Genomic DNA, 24,349 nt, shown 5'->3' on the forward strand with positions numbered 1-24,349 from the left:
GTTTACCTTTATTATTGTTATCTTTATGATTTGTGTGTAATGCTGCGATGTCTGTTAGTCTGTCCTTACTGTGCTGTTCTTTATGTTTTAACTATTGCAAAGTGTCTTTTAGTTTTTAATAGCGCTTATAAATAAAATGTATTATTATTATTATTATTATTATTATTATTATTAATAATATTATCTGTTCCCTCTGTGTATCATGACCTCCAGGAGGTTTCTAACAAGGACCGTGCCTTATCTCTACCACCTCACAGACCTTATGACTGTAGTATTGACTTGCTTCCTGGCACCCCTACCTTCCAGCAAACTTTATAATCTCTCCAGGCCTGAAAGGGAAGCCATGGAGGCTATATAAATACCTCATGCAGTTACAGATTCAGTTTCATCTGATACTACCTTGGAAATTCTCCAGAGAGTCGACATGAGGCACAACATTTCCAGGACCCATGTTTTGATCATTTTACCACTTCTTCTCACTATTTTGGGGTAAGATTTCAATTCAACGTCATTACTAAAGGTACAAAAAAGAAAACATGCAAACAAACAAAAAAACTAGAGTATGTCTGCTTGAGCTGAAATAGTATTATTATGTATTAATTCATTTGTGTTATTTAAATAACTAAATAATGTGTCCATTCTCAGGACTCGTTTCAGTCTATGTTGCGTTTTTCTCCCTTGTTTTTTCTCTGGGTTAGGACTGTTTACACGCTGAGTCTGCTTTGTATAATATGACTGAAATAAAATCTGCAACCTTAATCACCAGCAAAATAATATAATATTATTCTATATTCTTTTTAATATCCTGGTTAGATCATGGCTTTCATAAAAAATACCGGCACCGTACCAGTTTTATCGAGTTTTATGAGGTCAGTGATATCTAATGTAACTGTGGCTGTTATAGCCTCATTCAAAATAATAATGCCTACCAACATGTGATAATTAATGATATATTAAGGCTTTGGTTATTATGGCTCACATGAATGGAGCCGTGAAGGATGGACATGTTTGTCATGGCACTTGACTTTACTATGGCTACTCAACATATCAGCGAAAAAACAAAAGGAAAGCAAATGTAGCAATTTAACCATTAGACTGATTATTAAACTGGTTAAATATAGACATGTTAGTACTTTCAAAGAAGCTCGTTCTCTCACAGAATTCTCTTTTTTTGCTTAAAACATGAATGCGCGTTATGTCACTTGTAGCTGGCTGCATTTCGCAGCTGATCTGTAAGGACGCGGTCACACTGGTCATCTGTAAGCAAGCACGATATATTTTTTTAGTATAGAAATATATGTATGTTATTTATCTTCTTCCTATCACTTTTTTTTTATAATAGTTTTACAATCCCAGAGCAACACGAGATTCCCTCAGGATTCAATCGAGTATTTCTGATTCTGATAAGATGCTGACAAGCCTTTAAACTACTTTCTGACTCTAAAATAAATGGCTTCAAGTTATGTCAATGAACTCCCTCTGTACCGATTAATAATCCAAGAACATTAATGTACTACTCTAAAACTGAATGATTGATTTTTGATTAGCTGTTCCCTTTCAAAGTAAAGATCCTAAGCCCCGTCACTTTAACGTTTAATAACTAGCTCTTTATCATAACTCTTTTTGTAATTTACATGACAAAGTATGTTCTCAGGGAGGCACAACATTTTAAATGAAGAGCTCACAAAAACTATTAAAAAGAGGATTCACTACACAACATTCATCTATATTTCATTGTCCACGTGTGCTGTAATCTAATTTTTCAATGATCAACAAAAAGATGATGAGAAAACAGAATAGTTTGTTGTCGGGGATATCAAGCATGAAGTCTTTTAGGCTTTATTAATTTGTTATTGAACTTGATTGTTGAGGGGTTTTCACATGACACATACCTGACCTGTCTTCTTTTTTCTCCCAGATCACACACGGGACTTGTTGATGTTTAACCAGAAAAATGTGATCGTTAGCCGACATTTACAAGTTTCTCTGCATGTCTGCTTTATGTTGACATCAGCACACTAAGGGCCACATTTACTAAGCTCCCAAGTAAAGAGTACTAAATTGCGTGTTCACTCCAAAAGTTTGCACGTTTGGTTGGTGGGCGTTTTGCGGGTGATCTACTAAGAACATTTGTGTGAATGACACCAGGTGCAAACCTTGTGGAGGTGGTACTATTTAAGTTAGGTTTTTGTGTGTTCTACTGGTTTACATCATGGAGAGTTTGGACAGAAAGCAGGATGACTGCAAGCGCAAAATATGTATTAGTGGGAGAGGCAAAAAACGCACAATACGTTCGAGTTATAGGAGATAAATCTCAATATAACAAAGAAAATTTTGGTTATAAGAAAACATCGGCATTAAACAGAGCCTCTCTTTTCTTCCCTTCATCTTAAGAATGAAGTGTCACACATTGCGCAGGAGGTGCGAGCTGTGTCCTCTGTGGACCGGGCGCTCTACACTCGCCGTTGTCGCGCACCAGACAGCTGGCCAGCGCTGTGTCTGATCGGACATAAATGCTCTGGAAAAATGTATCGAAGACGGGGGTACAAACAGTGGTGAGGTCCCCCAATCCAAGCGTCCTACAGAGTAGCAGCAGCGGGCTTTAGAGGGAGGTGACGAGCGCATTATGGAGAGGAGCGCGAAAAGAGGGAAACAGGAAGACATAAATATCAATGTTGAAATTCTATACAATGCAGAGGATGCAACCTTTAGTAAATCTGGCCCTATGTGTTTACAAGTGCTCTAAAATGTGTGACTCAACAATTTTTGTGTACTAAAAAATACACCAAAAAAACGAACTGAACCACAACTGTTCGTTTGTGCTTTTTCATTCCAATAAATAAAAGCAATGAGATGAAATCACATTGACTTTGAGTGAGCGGTGATGAAAGAACAGTTGGAGTTAATTATATGTTGTACATGGTCATTTGGTAACTCATTTAGAGCTAAAATGGGAGGAGAATCACAGTATGCATAGATCAGAGCCTCTCTCTGTTGGGTTTGGAGTCAATGATCAACAATTAATACACATTTTAGTAAATCAATGTAGTATGAAATGTGTAGTGTGTGCAGGACTGCCATGTGTTAAAGGGATGTGCAAAAATGATCATATTGGTTTAAACCCACACCGAAGTGGAAAGCTTGTAATTATTTTGACTAATAGTTTTTTTACCTCTGTGTTTTCATAGAGCTGCATATATCTACTCAGGAGACACCATCTCCTCTTTCAGGTATGTGTTCTGCACAAAGCATGACAAACCTTTCAACACACTGAACTGGCAACCCAAGGAAAGGCTCTGCATGTTTCAAAAACCTGTCAATTACAGTTAACATCACACAGGCTGGATGGTACTCATTCTGTGTCACTCTCTTTTTAAGGAAGATTTGTGCAGGATCAGCAAAGTCCAGAAATAAACTCCTTTTAAATCCTTTTATTTTCCATTCCATGGTTTCAGTCTTGTTGTATTATTAACACATAATGTGTTGTGATGTGTGTAAAGTCACATGAATGCTGAAACTGTTCTTTATGCGTTACATTAACGCCCACTGGACTTTACATTTATTTTCTTTACATGCACTCTGTGAGTAGGTTATATACACTGTAAGATTTTTTTTCTCATAGTCCTACATTGCACCTTTTTTGTTTTTATTTTTTATATTTTATATTTTACATTTTTTAATTATATTTTATATTTTACATTTTTTTTAATTATATTTTATATAATGTAATAGCTTCTTATACTGTATTGTTTAAGTTGTTGTTCTGCTTTATTTCCTTGTTAATTGTTTAGCACCAATACACCAAGTCAAATTCCTTGTATGTGTAAATGTACTTGGCAAAAAAAAAAGATTCTGATTCTGATAATGTGTGTTTCCCTTTGTAGATTTTGGGGGCCATGTGAGGATAACCCTCAACTGCCTTTAACAGATGCAATGAAGGATTTAAAGGTAAAAGACTGCCTGGAGAATGGTAGCTGGAGGATCAGAGACCTAAAAATGCAAACTGGGTAAGACTACTTTTGACACACTGGTTTATTCACATCCTTGCCCTGTTGCAAAACAAAAAATAAAAACTCCTCTTACAAGTACGGAATAGAGTAGGAAGTCTATTTTTTCAAGCCTTGGTAGCTTCTTTTTGCCATGGTGGCTACACTTGGACATAACGCTTCATCTCAGATACCAAGTCTACGAAATTGCCTCAAAACTTGTGCAGCACATTACTTATCCTTTGGTGTTATTTCGTGTAACCTTGTCCAAAAATCTCTTTTATCAACACAGTTAATGTAAGAGCTTCAATTTATAAATATGTTAAATTGTTTAGCATTAAAATTGCATTGTTCATTATTTTTACTCAGTGTTAAGACTTGAATAGATAAGAGCAATGTTTCGAATATATACGTATGCTTGGTGTGTGATGCACATGATCCTTTAAAGGCTGAGTGACATCACGTGCAGTTGAGTTGCAGAGACAGCAAGAGAGCTTCACTAGGCTGGGGAGCACATCGTTGTTTTTAGTGTGATGACATAATTTACACCTTTTTTATTATGCTTGCTTAAAGGCAGGGTTGGTAAATTTAGAAAACTAGCATGATTTTGAAAGTATCCCTCAGTGCGCCGTCAACACCCACCCCCTCTTCTCTGTTCTCCCTCATAAACCCAACCTAACTCACATGCACGAGCGCCGTTGCTCCAGAAGCCGACCTCTATGGGGTGTGAGAGCTTACAAAAAACTGGATAACTAAGCTAACTGAGAGGAGAACTGACTTGTATACATTCGCCTGCAACAAACTCAGTAAAATCTCTTTCATCAGTGACGCGCTTTGAGTGTGGGCTAGTGCACGCAAAGGAGGTAGAGAACTAGCAGGGAGAGAGGGAGGCTGTGATTGGTTCATCAGATTGGTTCCTCATGGCAGACATTGGTCAAAGTTTTTACAGGCTTACAACTGGTACCGATGACGGATTTTCTTTGTCCCTTTTTCAGCGCCAATGAGTTATTAATGTCTGGAACTGAATTACAGCTGTCAGTGATTTAACAGTATATTCAACAGGTTTTCATTTTGAAACTTTTAGCTGGGGCGAGGCAGAAAATAAACTTCTCCTGTGCAACACTGAGATAGATGAACTGTCCACTGCTATACTAAATGAGCGCAGCCGGATAGAGCTCATGACGCAAAGTGAAGAAAGTGAGACGGGACGCAGACAGTTGTCTCTGAAGGAGATGAACGAGCTAAAGAGGATGTACTTAGGAGAGGACTCTCTGGATGATCTTAAGTTTAAGTTTGAGGTGATGCAGACTGTGACAGGGGAGGACAACTTAGACCTGCTGGTCACCGGATTAATCAAGGATGATTACCTGAACTCTGCTCTGTATAAAGTTGTGAATGTGCAAAACAGAGACATTGAGACTCTGAGTGGTCAAATCAGGCATTTAAAATCAGAGATGGAGCAGTTCAGAGAAACAGCTTTGCAACATGACCAAGATAATGCCAAGCTGCCGAGAAGCTTAGAGGAGCAACAAATAGAAATGGAATACCAAGCTGAGGACTACGAATACAAAGACATCATCCAGACAAAACTTGTGGACCAGGCTAATGCTAAATTAAACCACATTAGGTTTAAGACAGAGTACGACTGTTCAGAAATTGAGGATCATATGAGCACCTCTACTGGTGCTTATATTGACAACAACATCATGTCCTGTATGGGTTTGGTGGAAGAGAAGACCCATGAGCTGAATGTCATTGAAGCTTTTCTTGATGCTAAAGATCCCTGTCACAAAGATGAAGATAAACTCCAGACTCATCCCTGTCACAAGGTCACTACGGCATGTCCACTAAAGCCCCTAAATGCCAAGGGGTATACCAAGAATAGGGATGATCTGACTGAGCTGAAGCCATGTCCGCCACAAATGGCACAATCCAAAATCCACTTTGACAAACCCTCAGTGAAAAAGCCAGAACCCCCTTGTTCATCCAAGCAGGGCTCTCAAACAACTTCCAGGAGAGCTGGGCTGCGACCGATACCTAACAAAGGTAGTGTGCAACATAGTCAGACCCCGCTGAAGCCAAGTCCGCCACAAACTGCACAACCCAAAATCCACTTTGACAAAACCTCAGTGAAAAAGCCAGAACCTAACAAAGGTAGTCTACCACACACTCAGACGCCACCAAAGCCATGCCCACCACAGACACCAAGATCCAAAGGCCACTGGGATTCTTCTAGCATCATCCAGGAATCTCTGTATGCATTCAAGCGCGGGTCTGTAGAAACTCCTAGGAGAGTCAGGCTGCCACAAACTGCACAACCCAAAATCCACTCTAACTCCCACAGCTCAATGAAAATGCAGGAAGCCCCTTATTCATCCAAGCAGGGTTCACAAACAACTCCTGGGGGCGTCTGGCTGCCACCGATAACAAAAGAAAAAGTGCTTAAACAGGTTTATGGATCATCAACCCCCTAATCATTTTGGTGCCCTCTGCAAGATTTCAGCGGTTGCCCCTTAAATTACAGCCAGTTTGACCACGAATCACAATATTCATACACTTAAAGAAAACTGGCATACAGCTTTATATTTAACATAATTTCTTTATTTAAAAAAAATACTTAAAAACAAACATGAATAAAATGGTAATAACTCTAATATTTCTTATAAATAAACACAAAATAAAATAAATACAAATAACTAGTGTAACAGAACAAACAATACCAAACAGTGCAGGGAGCAGAAGTGGTTACAGACGGCGCGGGTACAGCAGGGGATGGATTTAAATGTTTTAAAATTGCATCTGGAGAGAGAAGATGAGCATTTGTGGAAAAATTGGCATTTTATAATATAGTGTGAACACAAAATATTATTTTCTGTTCAGAGCAGTACAGAAACCTCATCATAGTTTTTCAGGTGAGCCCAAACGTTTCCATAACAACCAGACCTGCAGCATGCACAATTATCTATACAGTGAGGACTTCTAGCACAACATGCATTCATGCTCTTTGACAAAAGGCAAGAGTTAACGACAACAGGAGGTGGAAAATAAACATTTTAATCGACTAGGGGGAAAGCTAACTAAATACAGAGATGTCAATAAACATATACAGTAAGTAGGTTTTGTGTCCCACACAACTCAGCCTACTTCACAAAAGAAGTGTATTTTCTTAAACTGGTTATTTTCTTAACATGAATAATCTTAACCTAATAAAAGTACAGTGGAAATAACTGATGTTAACTCAAATTAGGAAACACTGACGTAACTATCGTCGATCATAACAAGCTAGCTTAACTACAACAGATAAATCATTGATCCATGCAGCACCTTACCTCTGTGTCTTTTTCACATTTTTCCTCCTCTTCTTTTTCGTCCTTGGTCTCCCAAGGGCTTTGTTGTTGTTTTTTACATTATGGTCATTTATAAACGTGATATTAATCCGTACGGTCAGTGTCTCTCACTTCTAATAAGTCACCTGCCCTCCTCCTCCACAACGAGCAGGTAACGAGCAGCGGTGTTGTGATGAGCCGCCTCAGGCAGGAGACATGAAAATAGAGCCTTTTTTAAATATGATAGTTGTGTTTTCATGGCTTCTTTTGTATCATTACTAAATGAAAGTATGAAAATTATATTAGATAAATAATATTTAGTGATATTTAAACGCATTTTTCCTTCTATTTCTTTTTCTTATCTTCAACTTTTCTGCCTCACTCATTTGGAGGCGCTCCTTGCCTATACTGCCTATGCCACGGGCCGTCCCTGATCAACCCAGAAGAAGCCAAGAGCTCACTGATATCTGATAAAGTTAGGCTGTCACATAATCAGACCCGTCATATCAACATCAGACAGTACTATCCAAACACCACTGTGAAGTAACGTTCTCAGGATTCATATTTGAACATGTAAAGGTCAAGATATGAAGGGTGTTGTGGGTTTACTCCGGGAGCTCCGGTTTCTTCCCATTATTTAAAACCAATTTTAAAAAATCTACTTTCCAAACACCACTGTGAAGTAACGTTCTCAGGATTCAGTGAGGAAACACCTTCCCCATATTTGAACATGTAAAGGTCAAGATATGAAGGGTGTTGTGAGTTTACTCCAGGAGCTCCGGTTTCTTCCCATTATTTAAAACCAATTTTAAAAAATCGTATCAAATTGAATCAAACAATAAAATAAAAATAACTGAACTTTACATTTCATCTGAGTTTGTTATGCATTTAGAAAGTAGACAAAATGTACTAAATCATTAGTTTGAAGTTTGAAACAGAAATATATTTATTCTTTGTTTTCCCTTACTTTATATTTCAAAATGTTTCCAGCACAAAATGACAATAATGATTATGGAACACATTATTTAAAAAAATGTATTTATAAATCAAAGACCTTTAAATGTATTTTGTCAAGCTGTGTATCAATGATCATACTATTTAAAAAAAAAAAATACAATATGAAATATCGAAATGTTATTGTACACCATGGAACATTATACTGTAATTATAAATTCAAATTGTCTTCATATTGTGAAAGGTATTTTCTATATGCTAAAAGTTCAATGCTGAACACTCTTGACAAAATTAAGCCAAACAATGGTAACACTTCAATGTAAAGAATAATAATTCACAGCTCCTGAAATCAACTTTACATGTAAGATTTTATCCTTGCAATCCAGCACCAAAATGAATATCTGTTGAAATACTGGATTACTTCAAAACAAGTCCCTTTTCTTCATTATTATCATAAAATCAACCTTAAACTTATTCTTACACTACCTAGTGTTGGGTGATATGGCCTAAATTTGATATCACAATATTTTTTTGCCTAATGTCGATATTTGATATGACTTGATATTTATCGTATTAAAGTTTATGAATGTAGCCTATAAAACTGAATCTTCACTGTATAAAACAAAAAAGATCACTGGCCCAGGAACATTACTTTTGATTCGAAAAATAACAGTCACCAATTTACTCTTGAACCATTCTGATGCAAAAGTCAATTACAACTTGTATTTAATTAATTGAGCTCTAATTATAAAAATATTGTGTATTTTTCTTATGTTTATATGCTCATACATGCTTATTCACCATGCTGGTAACTGTAAGAGTCTACTTAATCTGATATTAATATGAGGCTGTGATAGATCTGGAATCTCTCCTTCTTTCTTCTCTGTGAGAAACTCTTCATCCTTAGATCTTTACTTTAGGAGCTCTCTTAAGGGCTAAGATGCTTTGTGAATAACTTTTATCTTTACTAGGATCTAGTCTTAAACTTTAACGTGTTCCAGCTCCTCCAGCTGTCTGTCACTGTGGATCAAACTTTTCTCCTTTCTGTTTTAGTCATGCCCTGCTGTCACTCTCAACTTCTCCTGTGATTTTTTTTCTTTGAATGCTGATTTTAGCTCGGCTTTTGTCGGGATATGATTGGTTTAAAACCGTTTTACCAAACGTGTGTTTTGGTAGAGAAAACCTGCTAAAATCTGTGTGCGAGTGTACAACTCGAGTGTAGCGAGCGCGCTCGCGGGAGTGACAGCAGTGAAGCCGCGAAGCCGCCAGCTGAACGTGCAATCAGCTGGACTCTGTCAATCATTCATCCGGGCCAGCGGGACACTTATAATGTCGAGCCCTGCGTTATGAGCCCTTTTTTTGGAAGTAATTTGGCCTCGCTCGCATCTTTCTCTTTCTCCTCCGTGTTGGTCGCTTATAAGAGTTAGGCTACTCAGCGGCAGGAGTGGAGTCTCCTCCGCCCTTTTGTCTCCGAGCAACAAGCGCTGCCGCGGAAATCTCGCGGAGCAACGAAATATCGCGAGAATACTGTGAAGTAGTTAAAAAAATAAAATCGATGTTCCCTTTCCCATATCAAGCATTAATTAAATATCGATCGAATCAAGCTTCACGATATATCGCCCAGCACTAACACTACCGTTCAAAAAAAAAACTAATTTTCTAAAGAAACAAGTGGCAATACATCAAACTTAAAACACTGCCATTCTCATTCTCAGCTCTGGCATGAACTCATCAGCTTTCTCAGTAAATGTTTTCAGCATCTGCATGGATTTTAAGCTGGTCACTATAAGTCAAGTCAAGTCACATTTATTTATAAAGCACATTTAAAACCAGCAATAGCTGACCAACGTGCTGTACAATGCATTAAAGAAACAGTTTACAGGGGATTACAACGTCCCCAAAAAACACAAAAGAAAATATGATAGAAAAAAATAGGAGAGATAATGAAAGCAACAATTGGTTAATGCATAAGATATTGGGAAAATAAAAATGTAATTCATGCTGTTACTTACAGCAAAGGAGAAGGTCTTACAGTGTCTCTCTCAGCCCTAGTGGAGTGCCTTACAAAGTGTACAAGAGGTGTCCCAGACTCCTTCACCGGCTGTGGAAGATCCTGAGGGTTATCTGGAGGAGGGGAAAGGCAGCCCAACAATGGAGGTTTGCAGAATGTGTCTGGATTCCCAAGGAGGAGAACGTTAAGAACATCGAGCAGTTCAGAACCATCTCGCTGCTCAGAGTTGAGGGGAATATATTCTTCTCCATCTTATCCCGTCGGTTGACTGAGTTCCTCCTGAAGAATCAATACATTGACACCTCTGTACAGAAGGGTGGAATCCCAAAGGTTCCAGGATGCCTCGAGCATACAGGTGTGGTCACGCAGTTGATCAGAGAGGCAAGAGAAGGGAAGGGAGACCTAGCAGTGCTGTGGCTTGACCTCACCAATGCTTATTGATCCATTCCCCATAAGCTGGTGGAAACAGCACTGGACCGGCACCATGTCCCAGGTAAAATCAGGGACCTCATCTTGGACTGTTAGAAGAGTTTCAAGCTCCTCAAGAGAGTCACCTCTGGGACAGTCACATCCAAGTGGCATCGGCTGGAGAAAGGGATCATTACTGGGTGTACGATTTCAGTGATCCTCTTTGCCTTGGCTATGAACATGCTGGTCAAGAAAGCCGAAGTCGAGTGCAGAGGTCCGCTCACCAAGTCTGGAGTCCGCCTGCCCCCCATCAGAGCCTTTATGGACGACCTGACAGTTACAACGACGTCAGTGCCGGGGTGCCGATGGATCCTTCAGGGCTTGGAGAAGATCATCACCTGGGCTTGGATGTGTTTCAAGCCTGCAAAATCTAGGTCCCTGGTGCTCAAGAGAGGGAAGGTTACAAACAAGTTCTGCTTCACTCTGGACAGCACCCAGATTCCATCGGTCACCGAGAAACCCATCAAGAGCCTCGGCAAGACCTTTGATTACACCCTGAAGGACTTTGCATCCATCAAGGCCACAAATCGGGAGTTGGAGGCGTGGCTGACAGCAGTGGACAAATCGGGTCTGCCTCGTAAATTCAAGGCCTGGATTTACCAGCGCGGTGTTCTCCCCCAGATTCTGTGGCCCCTGCTAGTGTACGAGGTCCCATTAACAACAGTAGAGGGCTTCGAGAGGAGGATCAGTCATTACCTCCATAGATGGCTGGGCCTGTGTCTCTCTCAGCCCTGCAACCTTTGACAAAATGTCACAACTTTTTTTGTCTTGTTTGTCAAGAACAAGCCAAAGTGTTCCTGCCTCTAAGAGTTTGTACTAAATAGATGTGTATACTATGTAATGTGTACATGCATTATGTATTTTTTAGATAAGCAATACTCACTGTGATCGTCACTGTTATTTCAGAAACCAAAAGGTGATGACAAGGTTGCTACATCCACTTTATTTACATGTATTATATAGTCATGGTGATATTCAGCTTTCCTCTGGTATCTGCTACTCTGGCATTGTTTCTTCTTATGGTTTCTTCTTCTTCCCCATTGTTTGCTTCAGTCACAACTAGAGCTGCATAAATGGTTTTTAATTATATATTTTCTATATTATTGGACAGCATTTTCTCTTTAAAATGAAACTAAATTTGTATTGGATGTTCTTTTTCAGACTGCATTATGCCCAGCCAAGTACACATAAAGGGTAAGATATTAATTAATGATGAAACATCACTTTCCTTTGCAGAATGCCTGTGTTCAAATTTTGTTTTATAACCCATGTTGAGCATCTCAGTGCTCAGACTTCTCCAAAGTTTATGAATGCAATTTGTTTGTCTCCATCTAACGGACAGAGACACACTAAAAATTAGAGCTGACACTTTTGTAGTAAAAATGGATTCATGCGATAGATATTATGTTTAAAACTGAGAGTTTCCTTGTTCACCCCTCAGACGAACCGATGTGAACTCTGTGACGAACTGGAACGCTCCTCTGGTTTGGGATGGAACTTTTGATCCTGTGGTCACCGATGCAATCTATAAGAAAATGGACCCGAGAGTTGCTGTGGTTGTGTTTGCTGTTGGAAAGTAGGTACAAGGGGTGTTACGAGAGGCAGGTTTAAGATGGTCCATTGCTTCAAACTAGAATTTAAAGTCTTAAGCCTGCACTTTATGAGAAAAATATGCAATGTGCGATAAAATTGTTCAGTATTGGGATGACGATATGAAGTATCGTTATATAAATAAATCAAAAGTAAAGTTCTTGTAGGCAATATTTCACAGATTTTACAGATCGGCTGCTCTTCATGTTTTATACATTACATGTGTTTGCAACATGTCCTTATTGAATCCAATATATTTTTTTTTTCTCACTACATTGGCTCAACTCTGGGATGATGGCAGTTTGTGTCAATGATATTTGAGAAGTATTGGGTTCTGGCATACTTAACTGCCTGCTGGTATTTATTCAAGAGATCCTTCAACATTTGAAATTAAATTTGCAATTTATTTTGTTTCCACTTCCACTCTGCTTTTCTGCATGCTCTCCTTATTTCCCGTGTACTGTCATTAAGCCATGGTGAGACCGAAGGCTTACGTTTCTTAAAGGCGAGTGGGGCAATTGAATCAAGGGTGCATCCGAACAGACTGGGTATCTTCCAGTCATTTGCATTAGTAAATTACTTCTCTTGCTTTATTATACTTTTTTACTTGAAAATTGTACTTGTTTCCTTCCTTCTGTCCAAACAGATACACTCGTTTCCTGAAGGGCTTCCTGGAATCAGGCAAAAAGTACTTTCTTGTAGGCTTCAGGGTTACTTACTACATCTTCACCGACAACGAACAAGAAGTTCCCAAAGTGAGCTATAAGACTTATTTTAATGTATTTTGTGAAAAAAATGATTGAGGAAATAAAGAGAGGAAGACCAGAATATTTTTGAAAGGAAAAGGAAAAAGAAACAAACAAAAGACAGAGAGGGGAAAATGGGAAATCCAAAGGAGTAAAGGAAGTCCTATGAAGGAAAAGGGAATGAGGAAGGAAAAAGAAAGGAAGAAAGGTTGAAGGGAATGTAGAAAAGAAGGAGAGAAGATGAAAGGAGGGAAAGAAGGACTGCACAAAGGGAGGAAGAAGACAGAAAGGAAGATCGAAGGAAACATACTGAGTTGGAGTGATTGAATTTAACCAAGGAAGGCAGAAGGAGGAGAGGAAGGACCAAAAGGGAAGAATATAAAGTGAGAGTTCATAGCTGTATTACAGAAAAATGTAAGGCCAGAAAACATAAAATGTCAATGATTTCTTTATTTGAGGCAGCACTAACTCCCTAGCAACAAAAAGTGATGTAGTAGGCTTTGTAACCAATTATTGTGCAACAACATTTTACTTCCTCTACATATAAATCAAAATAATGTGTGCAATATATCTTTTAAACATTTAAGCCGGATTTTTTCACTTATCCTTCATATGTTAAATGTTGTGAGAAGAAGCCATGTGTATCTCAGGTGTTGTAATCTTGTGTTCCACCTGTCAGGTTGAACTGGGTAGCGGTCAGAAGATCTCAGTTATCACGGTCCCCAGTGCCAAGCGCTGGCAAGAAGTAGTACTTGGCAGGATGAAATGGGCAACCATCACCATTGACAAACAGGTAAATAATAGCGAAACATGCAAGTTTGGCTTTACCATTGACTGTATATAAATATGGACGATGCGTCTCCATCTTCTCTTAAACAAAATTAAAGCCTAAATACCCCTGAGACAGGCGCTGACATAATGCGCTGGTGATGTTATTTAGAGCCAGGACATGCACAGAGTGTATCAGGCTGCTGGAGCTGCCTTTTCCTTCTGACCAAAACACACATTAAACTTAACGATAAAACGTCAAAGATCCATGGGTACTGTCCACAGCAGAACAGCTTCTGATGTCAGTTTGAAGCACACACTGAAGGTTATGTGAAGTTAAACAACTGTTTTATTAATCCTTGTAAACTTTCCTGATAACAGAAATCATGAGAAAAAGTTGTGTATTTTAATCTTGTGGTTTAACATGTGTCCCATCTGTTAATATGGAGGAGGCGGGGCATATGATCTTCACTGAAGACAGTCAATCGGATAAACTACAAATATTTTGGCAGCACTTTAGGAAACAAAAACAAGGTGTCATGAAAAGCTTGGTCATCAGTGCTGTCCCCCTGAAGTGTATAAGAAAAAAATGTGTCCTCTGTTTTTCAGATCCGCAATGAAGCAGATTATCTTTTTATGATGGACATTGACAGTGTTTTCTACAATCCTGTCGGAGGCGAGTCTCTCAGTCAGCTGTCTGCTGTGCTTCACAGGGGCTACTACAAGGTTCATTTTTCTATATAATATCCATTTCAAGTTCATGGAAATATGTCATTACTGCCTCTTCTCCTATGTTAAGTGGTTAGACGTGGTATTTAATGTTTGCCCCTACATTGAATGTTTTCATTTCTTCACCTACACTATGGGTTATTTTATTGAATTCATGTTTTCATTATTTTCTTTCTCCCTCAGAATACCAACAGGGATGCTTTTCCATATGAGCGTCGGCCCTTGTCAGAAGCCTACATACCTGCTGGAGAGGGAGACTACTATTACACTGCTGCTGTGTGGGGTGGATACTTGGAGGAGATGTACAAGCTTGTCAAGTAAGCAAAACCAAATCATCTAAGTTTATCTCAAATGTTCTTTTAATCCCCCTTGTGGTGATAAGTTGAACTGTGTCGCCCAACGTCCAGCTTTATTGTTTTGTTTGCAGTTTGACTCATTATTGTGTTGGCTTTGTTATTCACGTTAGATTTCAACCTCATTTGATTGTTTTTATCATCTGTAGTCTTAAAGGGGACATATAGTGAAAAATCCACTTCTACAGTGTTTTTGAACATATATTTGGGTAACCTGAGTGTCTACTGACCCACAAAATGTGAAATAAACCCATCCAGTCCTTTGTTTGGGGTCTGCATAAGTCTTACAACACAGAGAAAAATGCTCGTTTCAAATTTGCTCTCCTTGTGACGTAAAAAAATAACCTCCCCTCCCCTGATATCTCCACCCATGGACTCCAACCCCCAGGCTAGAACAAAACTTTTGCGCAGGTCCGCCATTTGTATTCTTGCTAGCGAAAGAGTGATGTCTACTGGGAAAACTCAGGGGGGGGTCATTACATTTAAAGAGACACACACACCAAAACGGAGCGTTCTGAGAGAGCTGGTTTATACAGGGTCACAAACCTCCTCTGGTGCTTGATTCATGTTGTATTTTGACCAAAGCACAGCACAGATGTTTCATTTAGACCACAGGGACTTTTAAAAGGGGGGAAAGGGGGATAATATGCCCTCTTTAATTTTTGTATTGTCATTTATTTTACTTCTAGTATTGCATGTTTCTTCTTAAATGTATATAGTTTTTGTTTTTTATTGTGTCCAAAATAAGTTAAAAAATAAAGTTATTTCCATGCTTTTCTAATCTCTAATCAAGGAAATTAATATGTTGTTTTATACTGTTATGCAAGCATCTTTTTGAGATGATGCCTTAACTAATTTCAACCAAGGTATGCATCTCTCATTTTAAAATAAACATTTAAAATGTATTTCATTAATTTCATTTAAACCTTATTTGACTTCAATCTCAGAGTATTTTTTTAACTTTTTTTTCTAGATACTGTTACATGAAGTCAGAGGAGGACAAAAAGAACGGGATTGAAGCTGTGTGGCAGGAAGAGAGTCACCTCAACAAGTAGAGTGCCACATTTTATCCCTGTTTTAAAGTGTTTCTATAGTTGATGTAAAGTTTAAAAATAATCTAGCTTGTTGTGTGATCATGTCTCATCTTTGAGTATACAGTTTTTTCTTATCTGCTGCCTCTCTCATGCAGATACCTGCTGTACAACAAACCAACCAAGGTGCTGTCTCCAGAGTACCTGTGGTCAGACTATGATGCTGTACCAGCAGACATTCGAGTCAAAAGGATCTCCCAGCTGGTTAAGGACTATAAGGAAGTGCGGCCAAATGGTGGACACTGATATCAAGTCTATGACATACAGGACAGAAAACCTTGTTATCTCACACACAGTACAGAATCTGGATCCAGTTGTGGTTTTACAAATCATGTCAATTTTAAAGTTTTTATGTCTAATAAGTAATGGCAAAAGTTTTTCAGGAGAAATGTAATCCAAAGACAACTGTGTTGAATTGCATTATTGTTCAGGTTTATTTGTATTACATAATTAAAATGTGAAAAAAGTAAATTGTCAGGCTTATTTCTAAATCTACAATCTAATGAAGTGGCTCTTCACAGTATGAAACCTAAATCAAAGACTTTCAAAATAGAGAACAAACAACATTTTAACATTTTAAAGTAAAAGTAATGTAAAGTATAAATTGAACTGGGAAATTACCAATAATGTGCTGGACAATTTCAGCTGACTTTCTCTGGCCTGTAAAGAGTGTGCACATGTACAAAGTTTTTTTTGTATAACTTGTGATCACCTGTTTACCACTTGGAACAGAGTCAAAAAAGAAGGAGTGCTATTTCTGTTGAGCACAGTATTTTTCGGATATTAAGGTAGTCTTGAAGGGGGGAAGAAGGTGGACAGAACATCTGTGTTTGTGTTGGTTGGGCTATGTGTTACAGGGTACGAAAGCTTTGGTGCTTCTAATCTTATGAGTATGACATGACATGTTGCAGCAGTATGTAGAAGAAGATGTGAAAAAAATGACTGTGATGACAAGTGATGTAAATAAAGATGAAGCAACATGTAAACACTGCAAGAGAAAACACTTTGTAGGTGCTCTACAGTGTCCAAAAAAGAGTTTAGGAAGGTGATTAAATCAGAGCCGAGAAGGGACTCTCGTATGATGAAGCTGTAAATAAAATGAAGGAAACTGAGGAAGTGGTGACAGTGCAAGAATAAAGAGGAGCAGGAAAAGAATGATCGAAACATCTGCATGTACATCATCACAATGGTGATTAATTGTGTTGTGTGGGCATACAAAGGAAGTCTGAAAGGATTCAAATGGTTTGAAAAGTAGGCTATAAAGTTTTTAGAAAACTTCAAAACTGTGTTTGGTGAGCACCCTGACATTCAATGAATTGTATGTATTTTTTTTTGTTAATATAGAGACAGCTATTTTCATTTTGCAATTTGATATTTCTATAATTAATTTATACTTTATTACACGCTTTATGTCAGCTATGTAGGCCTATCTATTTTTTTTAACAAACAGACAACCTTGCCTTAGTATGACAATAGACAATGTAATTTAATTAAGATTACTTTGGATGGACCAGGGACGGGCAACTTTGGTCACAGCAAGGGCCACATTCATTTAATTCTCACTGCCGTAGGGCCAAATTGTAGAATACAAAAACGATTCAAATCAATTATGTCTTAACTCAACATAAACCAGTGATCAAATATTAGAAAGAAATATTTCTGGTTTTCATGATTTCATGGCAGATTTCATAATTTTTTTTTTTTACATGTTTCCAATTAATTGATATGTAAAAATGGACCTGAGGGCCACATTGAGGGTTGGTGGGGGCCGCAAGTTGCCCACCCCTGGGATGGACTATAATATTTGTTCGTGTAAAACTATTACAACACAGTAGGTGGCGGTAATACAACTATTATAGATGCCGACCGCCATCAATCACAACAGAAAAAGATAGAGAAGAAGGTGGAAGGACGCTGCTCTGTATTTACGACAGTGTCGTAAAGCGCCAATGTTATGGTCGGAAATGTGTCCAGTCGTCCTCTGAACCAAGCTCCCACTCGCCCTTCAACACAGACAGAGTACTCTTCTTCTTGTTCTTCAGTACAGACACAAGACTAGCTTCAAACCATGGCAGGGGTAATCGCACGGAAAGCTATTGACCACCTCAAGAGCAAAGAGTTCAGGGATTATTTGACGAGGTACGTTTAATAAACTGCTTTATTTTCTATTAGCATGCGTGCTAAAGGAGCTAGCTGCAGAGTGATAGTGTTAATGACAGCCCACTGACTCACTTATCTGTGTAACCAACATTTCAATGAACTTCTAAGAACATTTTCAGACAGTCTTATTGTATATTTCATTGTTGTCACTTATGTTTTCTTGTTAGATTTCAAGGACGATTGTGCTTTGTTTAAATTAACTTGTGCATCCGGGTAGATTATTATATTATATTATTATATTCTGATGAAGCTATGAGGGAATGTTATGTGAAACATTTCTCCCTAGTATGAGGGACACAAAATGACTAAAGTATAAATAAATAAATGAATGTTGGGAGAAATGCATACAATAATGTATAAATAAATGCATCAATAAATATATAAATAAATATATAAATGCTGAAAACAATACATCAATGAATAAATAATAAATACACTTTGTTAATGAAAAGGGCTATTTATATATTTTTTACATGTATTTATTCATTTATTAGCGTATTTCTACAGTTATATATGTATCAATGCATACATTTCCACATTAATTGAGTTATTCATTTATTTCCATATTTTTACATTTACACATCTATTTATTTGTGTCCAGGTTGTAAGAGGAAAAGTATATATGTAATAATAATAATAATAATAATAATAATAATAATAAATTAGATTGCTTCTGTCTGTTTTTCAAAATTGACCAGTCCTACTTCAGTAATGTTAGGACGGCCCACTTAATTTACATATTTACTTTTCCTTGTACAACATGGACACAGAAATACAGAAATAAATATATGAATATATTTATTTATATATTAATTTATTGATGCATTTATTTATTTATACATTATTGTATGCATTTCTCCCAACATTTATTTATTTATTTATACTTTAGTCATTTTTTGTCCCTCATACCCTAACACCCTTTGATTAATCTGCTTGCCTTTAAAGTGGGTCGTAACTTGCTCTTACTGGAGATCGTAGGGTAAACTGCATTTGCGCTTTCAGGATGTGACCAGTGTCAGATCAGTCGTCACAGGTGAAGGCCAGTGAAGAGAAAAACTTTCACTGGTTTTGGTCTTTTTGTTTTTTATCAGGATGTTTGTTCATTTGGAAATTATGCACTGGTGGGGTTGGCGCAATTTATCAATGGTTTACGGTAAATGCTGCTAAGTGTGTTAGAAGAGAAGAAATACTGTCAAATGTTTGGATAAATCACATTTATTATTTTAGTGTCACTTTCTGCTTAACCAATAACTTCCTATTCTGTCTGCAGCAATCCTATGAAGAACCTGTACTTTGTAGTCAGACGAGAAGCACACCTCTGATTTAGAGTAAAGGTTTTCATGTTGACGCTGTGACGCAAGAGGCCGCCTTTGTTTTTAGTCCTCACACATGATGACGGTTATCTCTGGGTTCCTTTTTCCAAAGCAATGGCTGTAATCCAGTACAAGGTCAAACACACATATTGGATGGGGTTGGAGTGAACATTGTCATAACTTTTATTTTCCTTTGTAACCATCAATCAAACTCTATTTATAAAGCACCTCTCAGACAAATTAAATGTCAGTTCAACACGCTTTACAAAAGAGCAGAAGAGTGACGGACAAAAGGTTAAAAAGGGTTTAGAGAGTTATGCACACCAATTAGATGTGATGAAATAAAGATGGATGATGGAAAAGTAATAATAGACAAGAAATAAAAGCAATTTAAAAAATCAAACTTATACCCAATAAAACCCTTAAAAATGTTAATAAAATCCAATAAAATCATGTTTCCATGTGCCTCTGGCTTTCTGGCCCTCTGACATCACACCACAAAATAATGGCATAAGGCTTTTCTTCATTGTATGGAAAAAAGAAATCAACAAGTTAATCAGCGTTACTTATGGGCCCTTAGGTAGTAAATAGTTGACTGTAAGTGCAGATGTCATCCAGGTACTAGACGGCTGACTGTTTTTCATCATACTCTAATTTTGTGGAAACAGTCCTAGAGAAAGCAGATGATTTTAAACCTGCTAGACGTTATATACGTTTATTTCATGTACTTGTTCTTTCATAATGAGCGATGATGCTGCCTGGATCGATGTGTTTCAGGTGGCAGAAGCTCTTGTGTAACCTCGGTCTTATCCGTGTTATTTACCTGTATTTTGTTCTTTTCTCTTCTATGTGGCCCTGACAAAAATCCAAATCAGCACAGTAAGTTCTCCTCTTCTCTCCTTGTCAAATAGTCTCTCTTTATATCTATTTCTATCTGTGTCTCGCCACATGTATCCTTGCCTGCTGGTTTATCCCGATACCTCACTGTCCCGTCATATTATTCTCCTATCATGTGTCCCTTTTTATAAAGTTTTCTGTCATATTTCTATCTCATATTTTTTGTAAATGTAGAATATTATTACCAAGGCAGCTGTAGTATAGCTCTTTTTTCAGTACAACCAGTTGGAAATGAATGTCCCAGTCTAAGGTCCACACTACATTTTGTATCTCTGTCTGTGTGCAGCATTTCTGGGGTCCTGTAGCAAACTGGGGTCTTCCTATAGCCGCCATCGCAGACATGAAGAAGAGCCCTGAGATCATCAGTGGCAGGATGACCTTCGGTAAGACACACTGACATGTGTACCGATAAATCCAGATGCTCACAAAGCCCACATCCAAAGCCCAAATTATTTTACATTGGTATACGTCTCCAGCAGAAAAAAAACCTGCAGTCACAGGAGGATTGCCATAATAAGTGACTGACTATAGGCATCAGGAGATATCGACATAATGACATGTAAGCACAAAAACAATAGAGGCGGCTCTATAATACAGGAAAAAGTGGTAGAGACCAATGAAAATATTGAAATGAAACAGAAAACCACAGCAATGTCAATGTCAATCATGTCAGCTACGTGCCTAGTAGATAACACATATCGTTTTCAAAATCAAAACAGAGCTGTTTCAAAACAAAAAATCAGCCCCCCCACAGTGATGACAATAACTAATCAGACCAGTTTCATTTTTTGTACCAGGCTGTAAACATGTTTATTTATGCTGTAAAAGCTGGCTTTTTTTAAATGGGGTGTGTATGTGACTTCCGGTGTTCCTGGAGCCAGCCTCAAGCGGACACTCTACAAACTGCAGGATTTTGTACTTCAGCATTGGCTTCATTTCTCAAGAGCAGAGGTTGCAGCATAGTTGCAGAATAGAATGTTTGAGTCGCTTGGCAACATTCTAGTTTGAGTTGAATTGAGGAGCTGGTTGAGTTGGTGTTGGAGTTCTGTTGCGGATTTTTACTTTTTACTACTATTTTCTGCTTGTGTAACTTCTATAAAAGTAATATCATCACACTCGAGGTCCAGATGTTGTACTGGGCTACGACCCAAATTCTTTACAACATCAGTCCCTCTCGTGTGTTATTGCTTAAATAAAGTTTAAATTCTCGATAGTTTATTTGAGGTACTTCAAGAGAGCTTCCACTTTGACCTCAGAACTGTCTTAAAGGTCAGAAAACATGGCAGAAGATTTTGGTTGCAGCAAGAAAAAAGATAGAAGATATGCCGGCCCAAGGTCTTCTTCTGGTGATAGCTGTCGACCTATTACCTGAAGAAGTCCTCTGTTGAAACGTTGTGGTTCAATAAACTTTTTTGTAGCACTGAGTAAGTTTGCGGGCTTCTTTTCTTTTTCTTGCTGCAGTTTATGAATTGCCCTGCACCTAGCCGTGTGCCTATAAGGCCCTCTTCTGACCATGTGACCTGTTCTGTAGTGTTAACTGGGTGCAGCTCTGGAGAGGTGGTATAATGTTGACATGTTTAAACTCTTATCTTTATAAACTCTGACCTGTGTGTGTGTTCTCCCTCCTCTCAGCTCTGTGCTGCTATTCACTTCTCTTCATGAGGTTCGCCTACAAGGTGCAGCCACGCAACTGGCTTCTGTTTGCTTGCCATTTGACCAACGAATCAGCACAGCTGGTTCAGGCGAGTCGCCTCATCAAATTCAAGTAAGCAACACTTGTTTCTGTGATTTCTACTGCTGCCTCTGTGGACTGATTACATATCACGATTACACAAGTGGACCAAATCTTCTGAAGAGTTCTGTAAAAATGTCCCAAATCGTGGTGAGGTCTTGTCATGATCTCCAGTTTTCAATTTCCATGTCAAAAGAAAAATAATAATGTTGGTCACAATTTCCTCTAAGATTCTCTGTTAGGCGTAATAATATACGTGATTAGGAGAAAGCCTTGGTGTTTAATTTTCTTTATCTTAAAGCTTATGTGCTCTTAACAGGTTTATTTATTTCATGTCAGTTAAAACAATGTCTGTGTCTTTCCAGTTACTTTTACCTGCCTCTTATTTTTGCCTCTGTTCAAACAGTTGAGCATTTTTAAAAAGACTTACTGAAGATGATGTCGTCAAAGTGACTCATACCCTCAGTGCTTGAAATGATAGTTAGATTTTGGATAATCATGGTTTGGCTAAACTGTGTTTTTAAAAAGAAGTCAGTGAAATAAAGTAAAATAACATTGTGTACATTCTGACCTTTTCTTTTTTTTTTTCTCAGCATGGAGCAGAAGACCAAATCCTAATGGCAGGGAAAAGCAGATGCAGCAAATTCACTGCAACTCGGCACCATGCTACTTCAAAGGCCACCTGAACCCCGGACATCAAAACTCATGCATCTAATACATCTCAGTTAACAATGAAACTTTGGCACTTACATTGTTTTTAACCTGTTGTTACCATGATCAATCGCCCATCATCGAAGAGATCAAGTCACTTTTTACCAAACAGACAAGAACATGCACAGATGCTTCCTCACACAACAATAAAGGTCAACTATCGTGGTGAATTTTAAGATTTTTGCAATATTCAAAATGACAAAAATGTGATGTTGGTGGTGAATGTTCACTCAGCAAAGCAGCCTGACAGCTAGACGCCTCCCACACTGGATCCACTGGTTGTTTCACACTTTGTAAAAACAGGTTTCAAACATTCATAAACCATCACATTTCAGGTAATAATTTAACACGTCCTCACCTGCAAGTGAATTAAATAATGTTTAAAAATTCACACTGAACTTAGCCTCGGGTCAGTTTGTGCAAACAAATCCATATCAAAGCACATTATCACCCGGCAATGGACTTCCTAGACTTTTGTCTCACAGATAACTAAGCATATTATGTGGTGCAATGTAAACTGAGTGTGTATGAGGAGGGTTTTAGTACAGAACAATGGCTCATGATTTCAAAACATTATTCAGAAATGTTTGTCTCTTCATGCAGAGAAGCTGTGCACACTGTAAAGCTGTGTAATTACAACGTGACTGTATTCTTATCCTCCACATCTGAGCAAGACAAACTGCTTCTGTCAGTGCTGACCAAACATGTACTGTGTGTTTTTGTCATGTGTCATTCACATTAATTTATTGACTTGTATCATTCACATTATTCTTCCCTGATTAACAATTTGATTGTATGGTTTTGTTGAAATAAACTGGTGATAACCAACCTGAACACGATTACAGCCGGTGAGTGATTATTTGCAGAAGCAGATTGTTAAGCTTTGCTGTCGTATTGGTAGGCTTCAGTAACATGTACAGTATGTGACATATTTCATCATGGCTTTGTCAACGCAATGTATTACCGCTCAACACTTAACTTAAGTCCCTTTTAAATAAACTCTTACCACAGCTTCAGTCAGAAATTACAACTCCAATTAAATGTAAATGAAATGGGGTTTATTCACATGTTGTATGCTAGATATATGTCAATCTTAAAACCCAGCTTTAAAGCTGTTATATTTAAATTACAGCGCAAGATGGGCAAGGGTGGCAAGGGCCAGCCTACAACTCTTATTGGCCAACCCAGTGGCCACTCCCAGAATCCTGAACTATGATTGGCTACTTTCCTTGTCAGAGGCAGGACTAATGTTTAAATCGACTTTTTGGCATTTTGTTAGTACTTTAAATTATGACTTCAGATATATATCTTCTCCATCAGTACTTAAAGAATTAAGCAAAGCAGATTTAAATAGTGCTACCCTTTTAAGGAAAAAAAATGATTGATTGAAATGAAACTGCGCACACTTAACTCGTCCAACCAAGTCAGCTTCCCAGTTCTACCTAACTTGTTGAAAATTAGTAAAATATCCTTTCAACTTTGTTGAGACTATTTTACACTTCCGGAGTTGCACC

At 38.0% G+C, this 24,349-nt stretch overlaps 2 protein-coding genes across 2 annotated transcripts; both read left to right on the forward strand.

The window, feature by feature from the left end:
• The first annotated feature begins 355 nt into the window (after positions 1-355).
• LOC132977460 (globoside alpha-1,3-N-acetylgalactosaminyltransferase 1-like) lies at positions 356-16,457 on the forward strand. The gene is made up of 11 exons (XM_061042037.1): positions 356-489; positions 3,189-3,230; positions 3,885-4,007; positions 11,907-11,939; positions 12,187-12,321; positions 12,982-13,090; positions 13,761-13,874; positions 14,459-14,575; positions 14,762-14,895; positions 15,905-15,982; positions 16,121-16,457. The coding sequence occupies exons 1-11, from the start codon at positions 425-427 to the stop codon at positions 16,266-16,268; spliced, it is 1,098 nt and encodes a 365-aa protein (XP_060898020.1). The 5' UTR covers positions 356-424; the 3' UTR covers positions 16,269-16,457.
• Positions 16,458-17,949: 1,492 nt separating this feature from the next.
• mpc1 (mitochondrial pyruvate carrier 1) lies at positions 17,950-23,674 on the forward strand. Its single transcript, XM_061041898.1, has 4 exons — positions 17,950-18,165; positions 20,679-20,775; positions 22,025-22,157; positions 22,718-23,674. The coding sequence occupies exons 1-4, from the start codon at positions 18,091-18,093 to the stop codon at positions 22,740-22,742; spliced, it is 330 nt and encodes a 109-aa protein (XP_060897881.1). The 5' UTR covers positions 17,950-18,090; the 3' UTR covers positions 22,743-23,674.
• Positions 23,675-24,349: the final 675 nt, after the last annotated feature.

The sequence above is a fragment of the Labrus mixtus genome, chromosome 1 (genome assembly GCF_963584025.1).
Source record: "Labrus mixtus chromosome 1, fLabMix1.1, whole genome shotgun sequence".
NCBI lineage: Eukaryota > Metazoa > Chordata > Actinopteri > Labriformes > Labridae > Labrus > Labrus mixtus.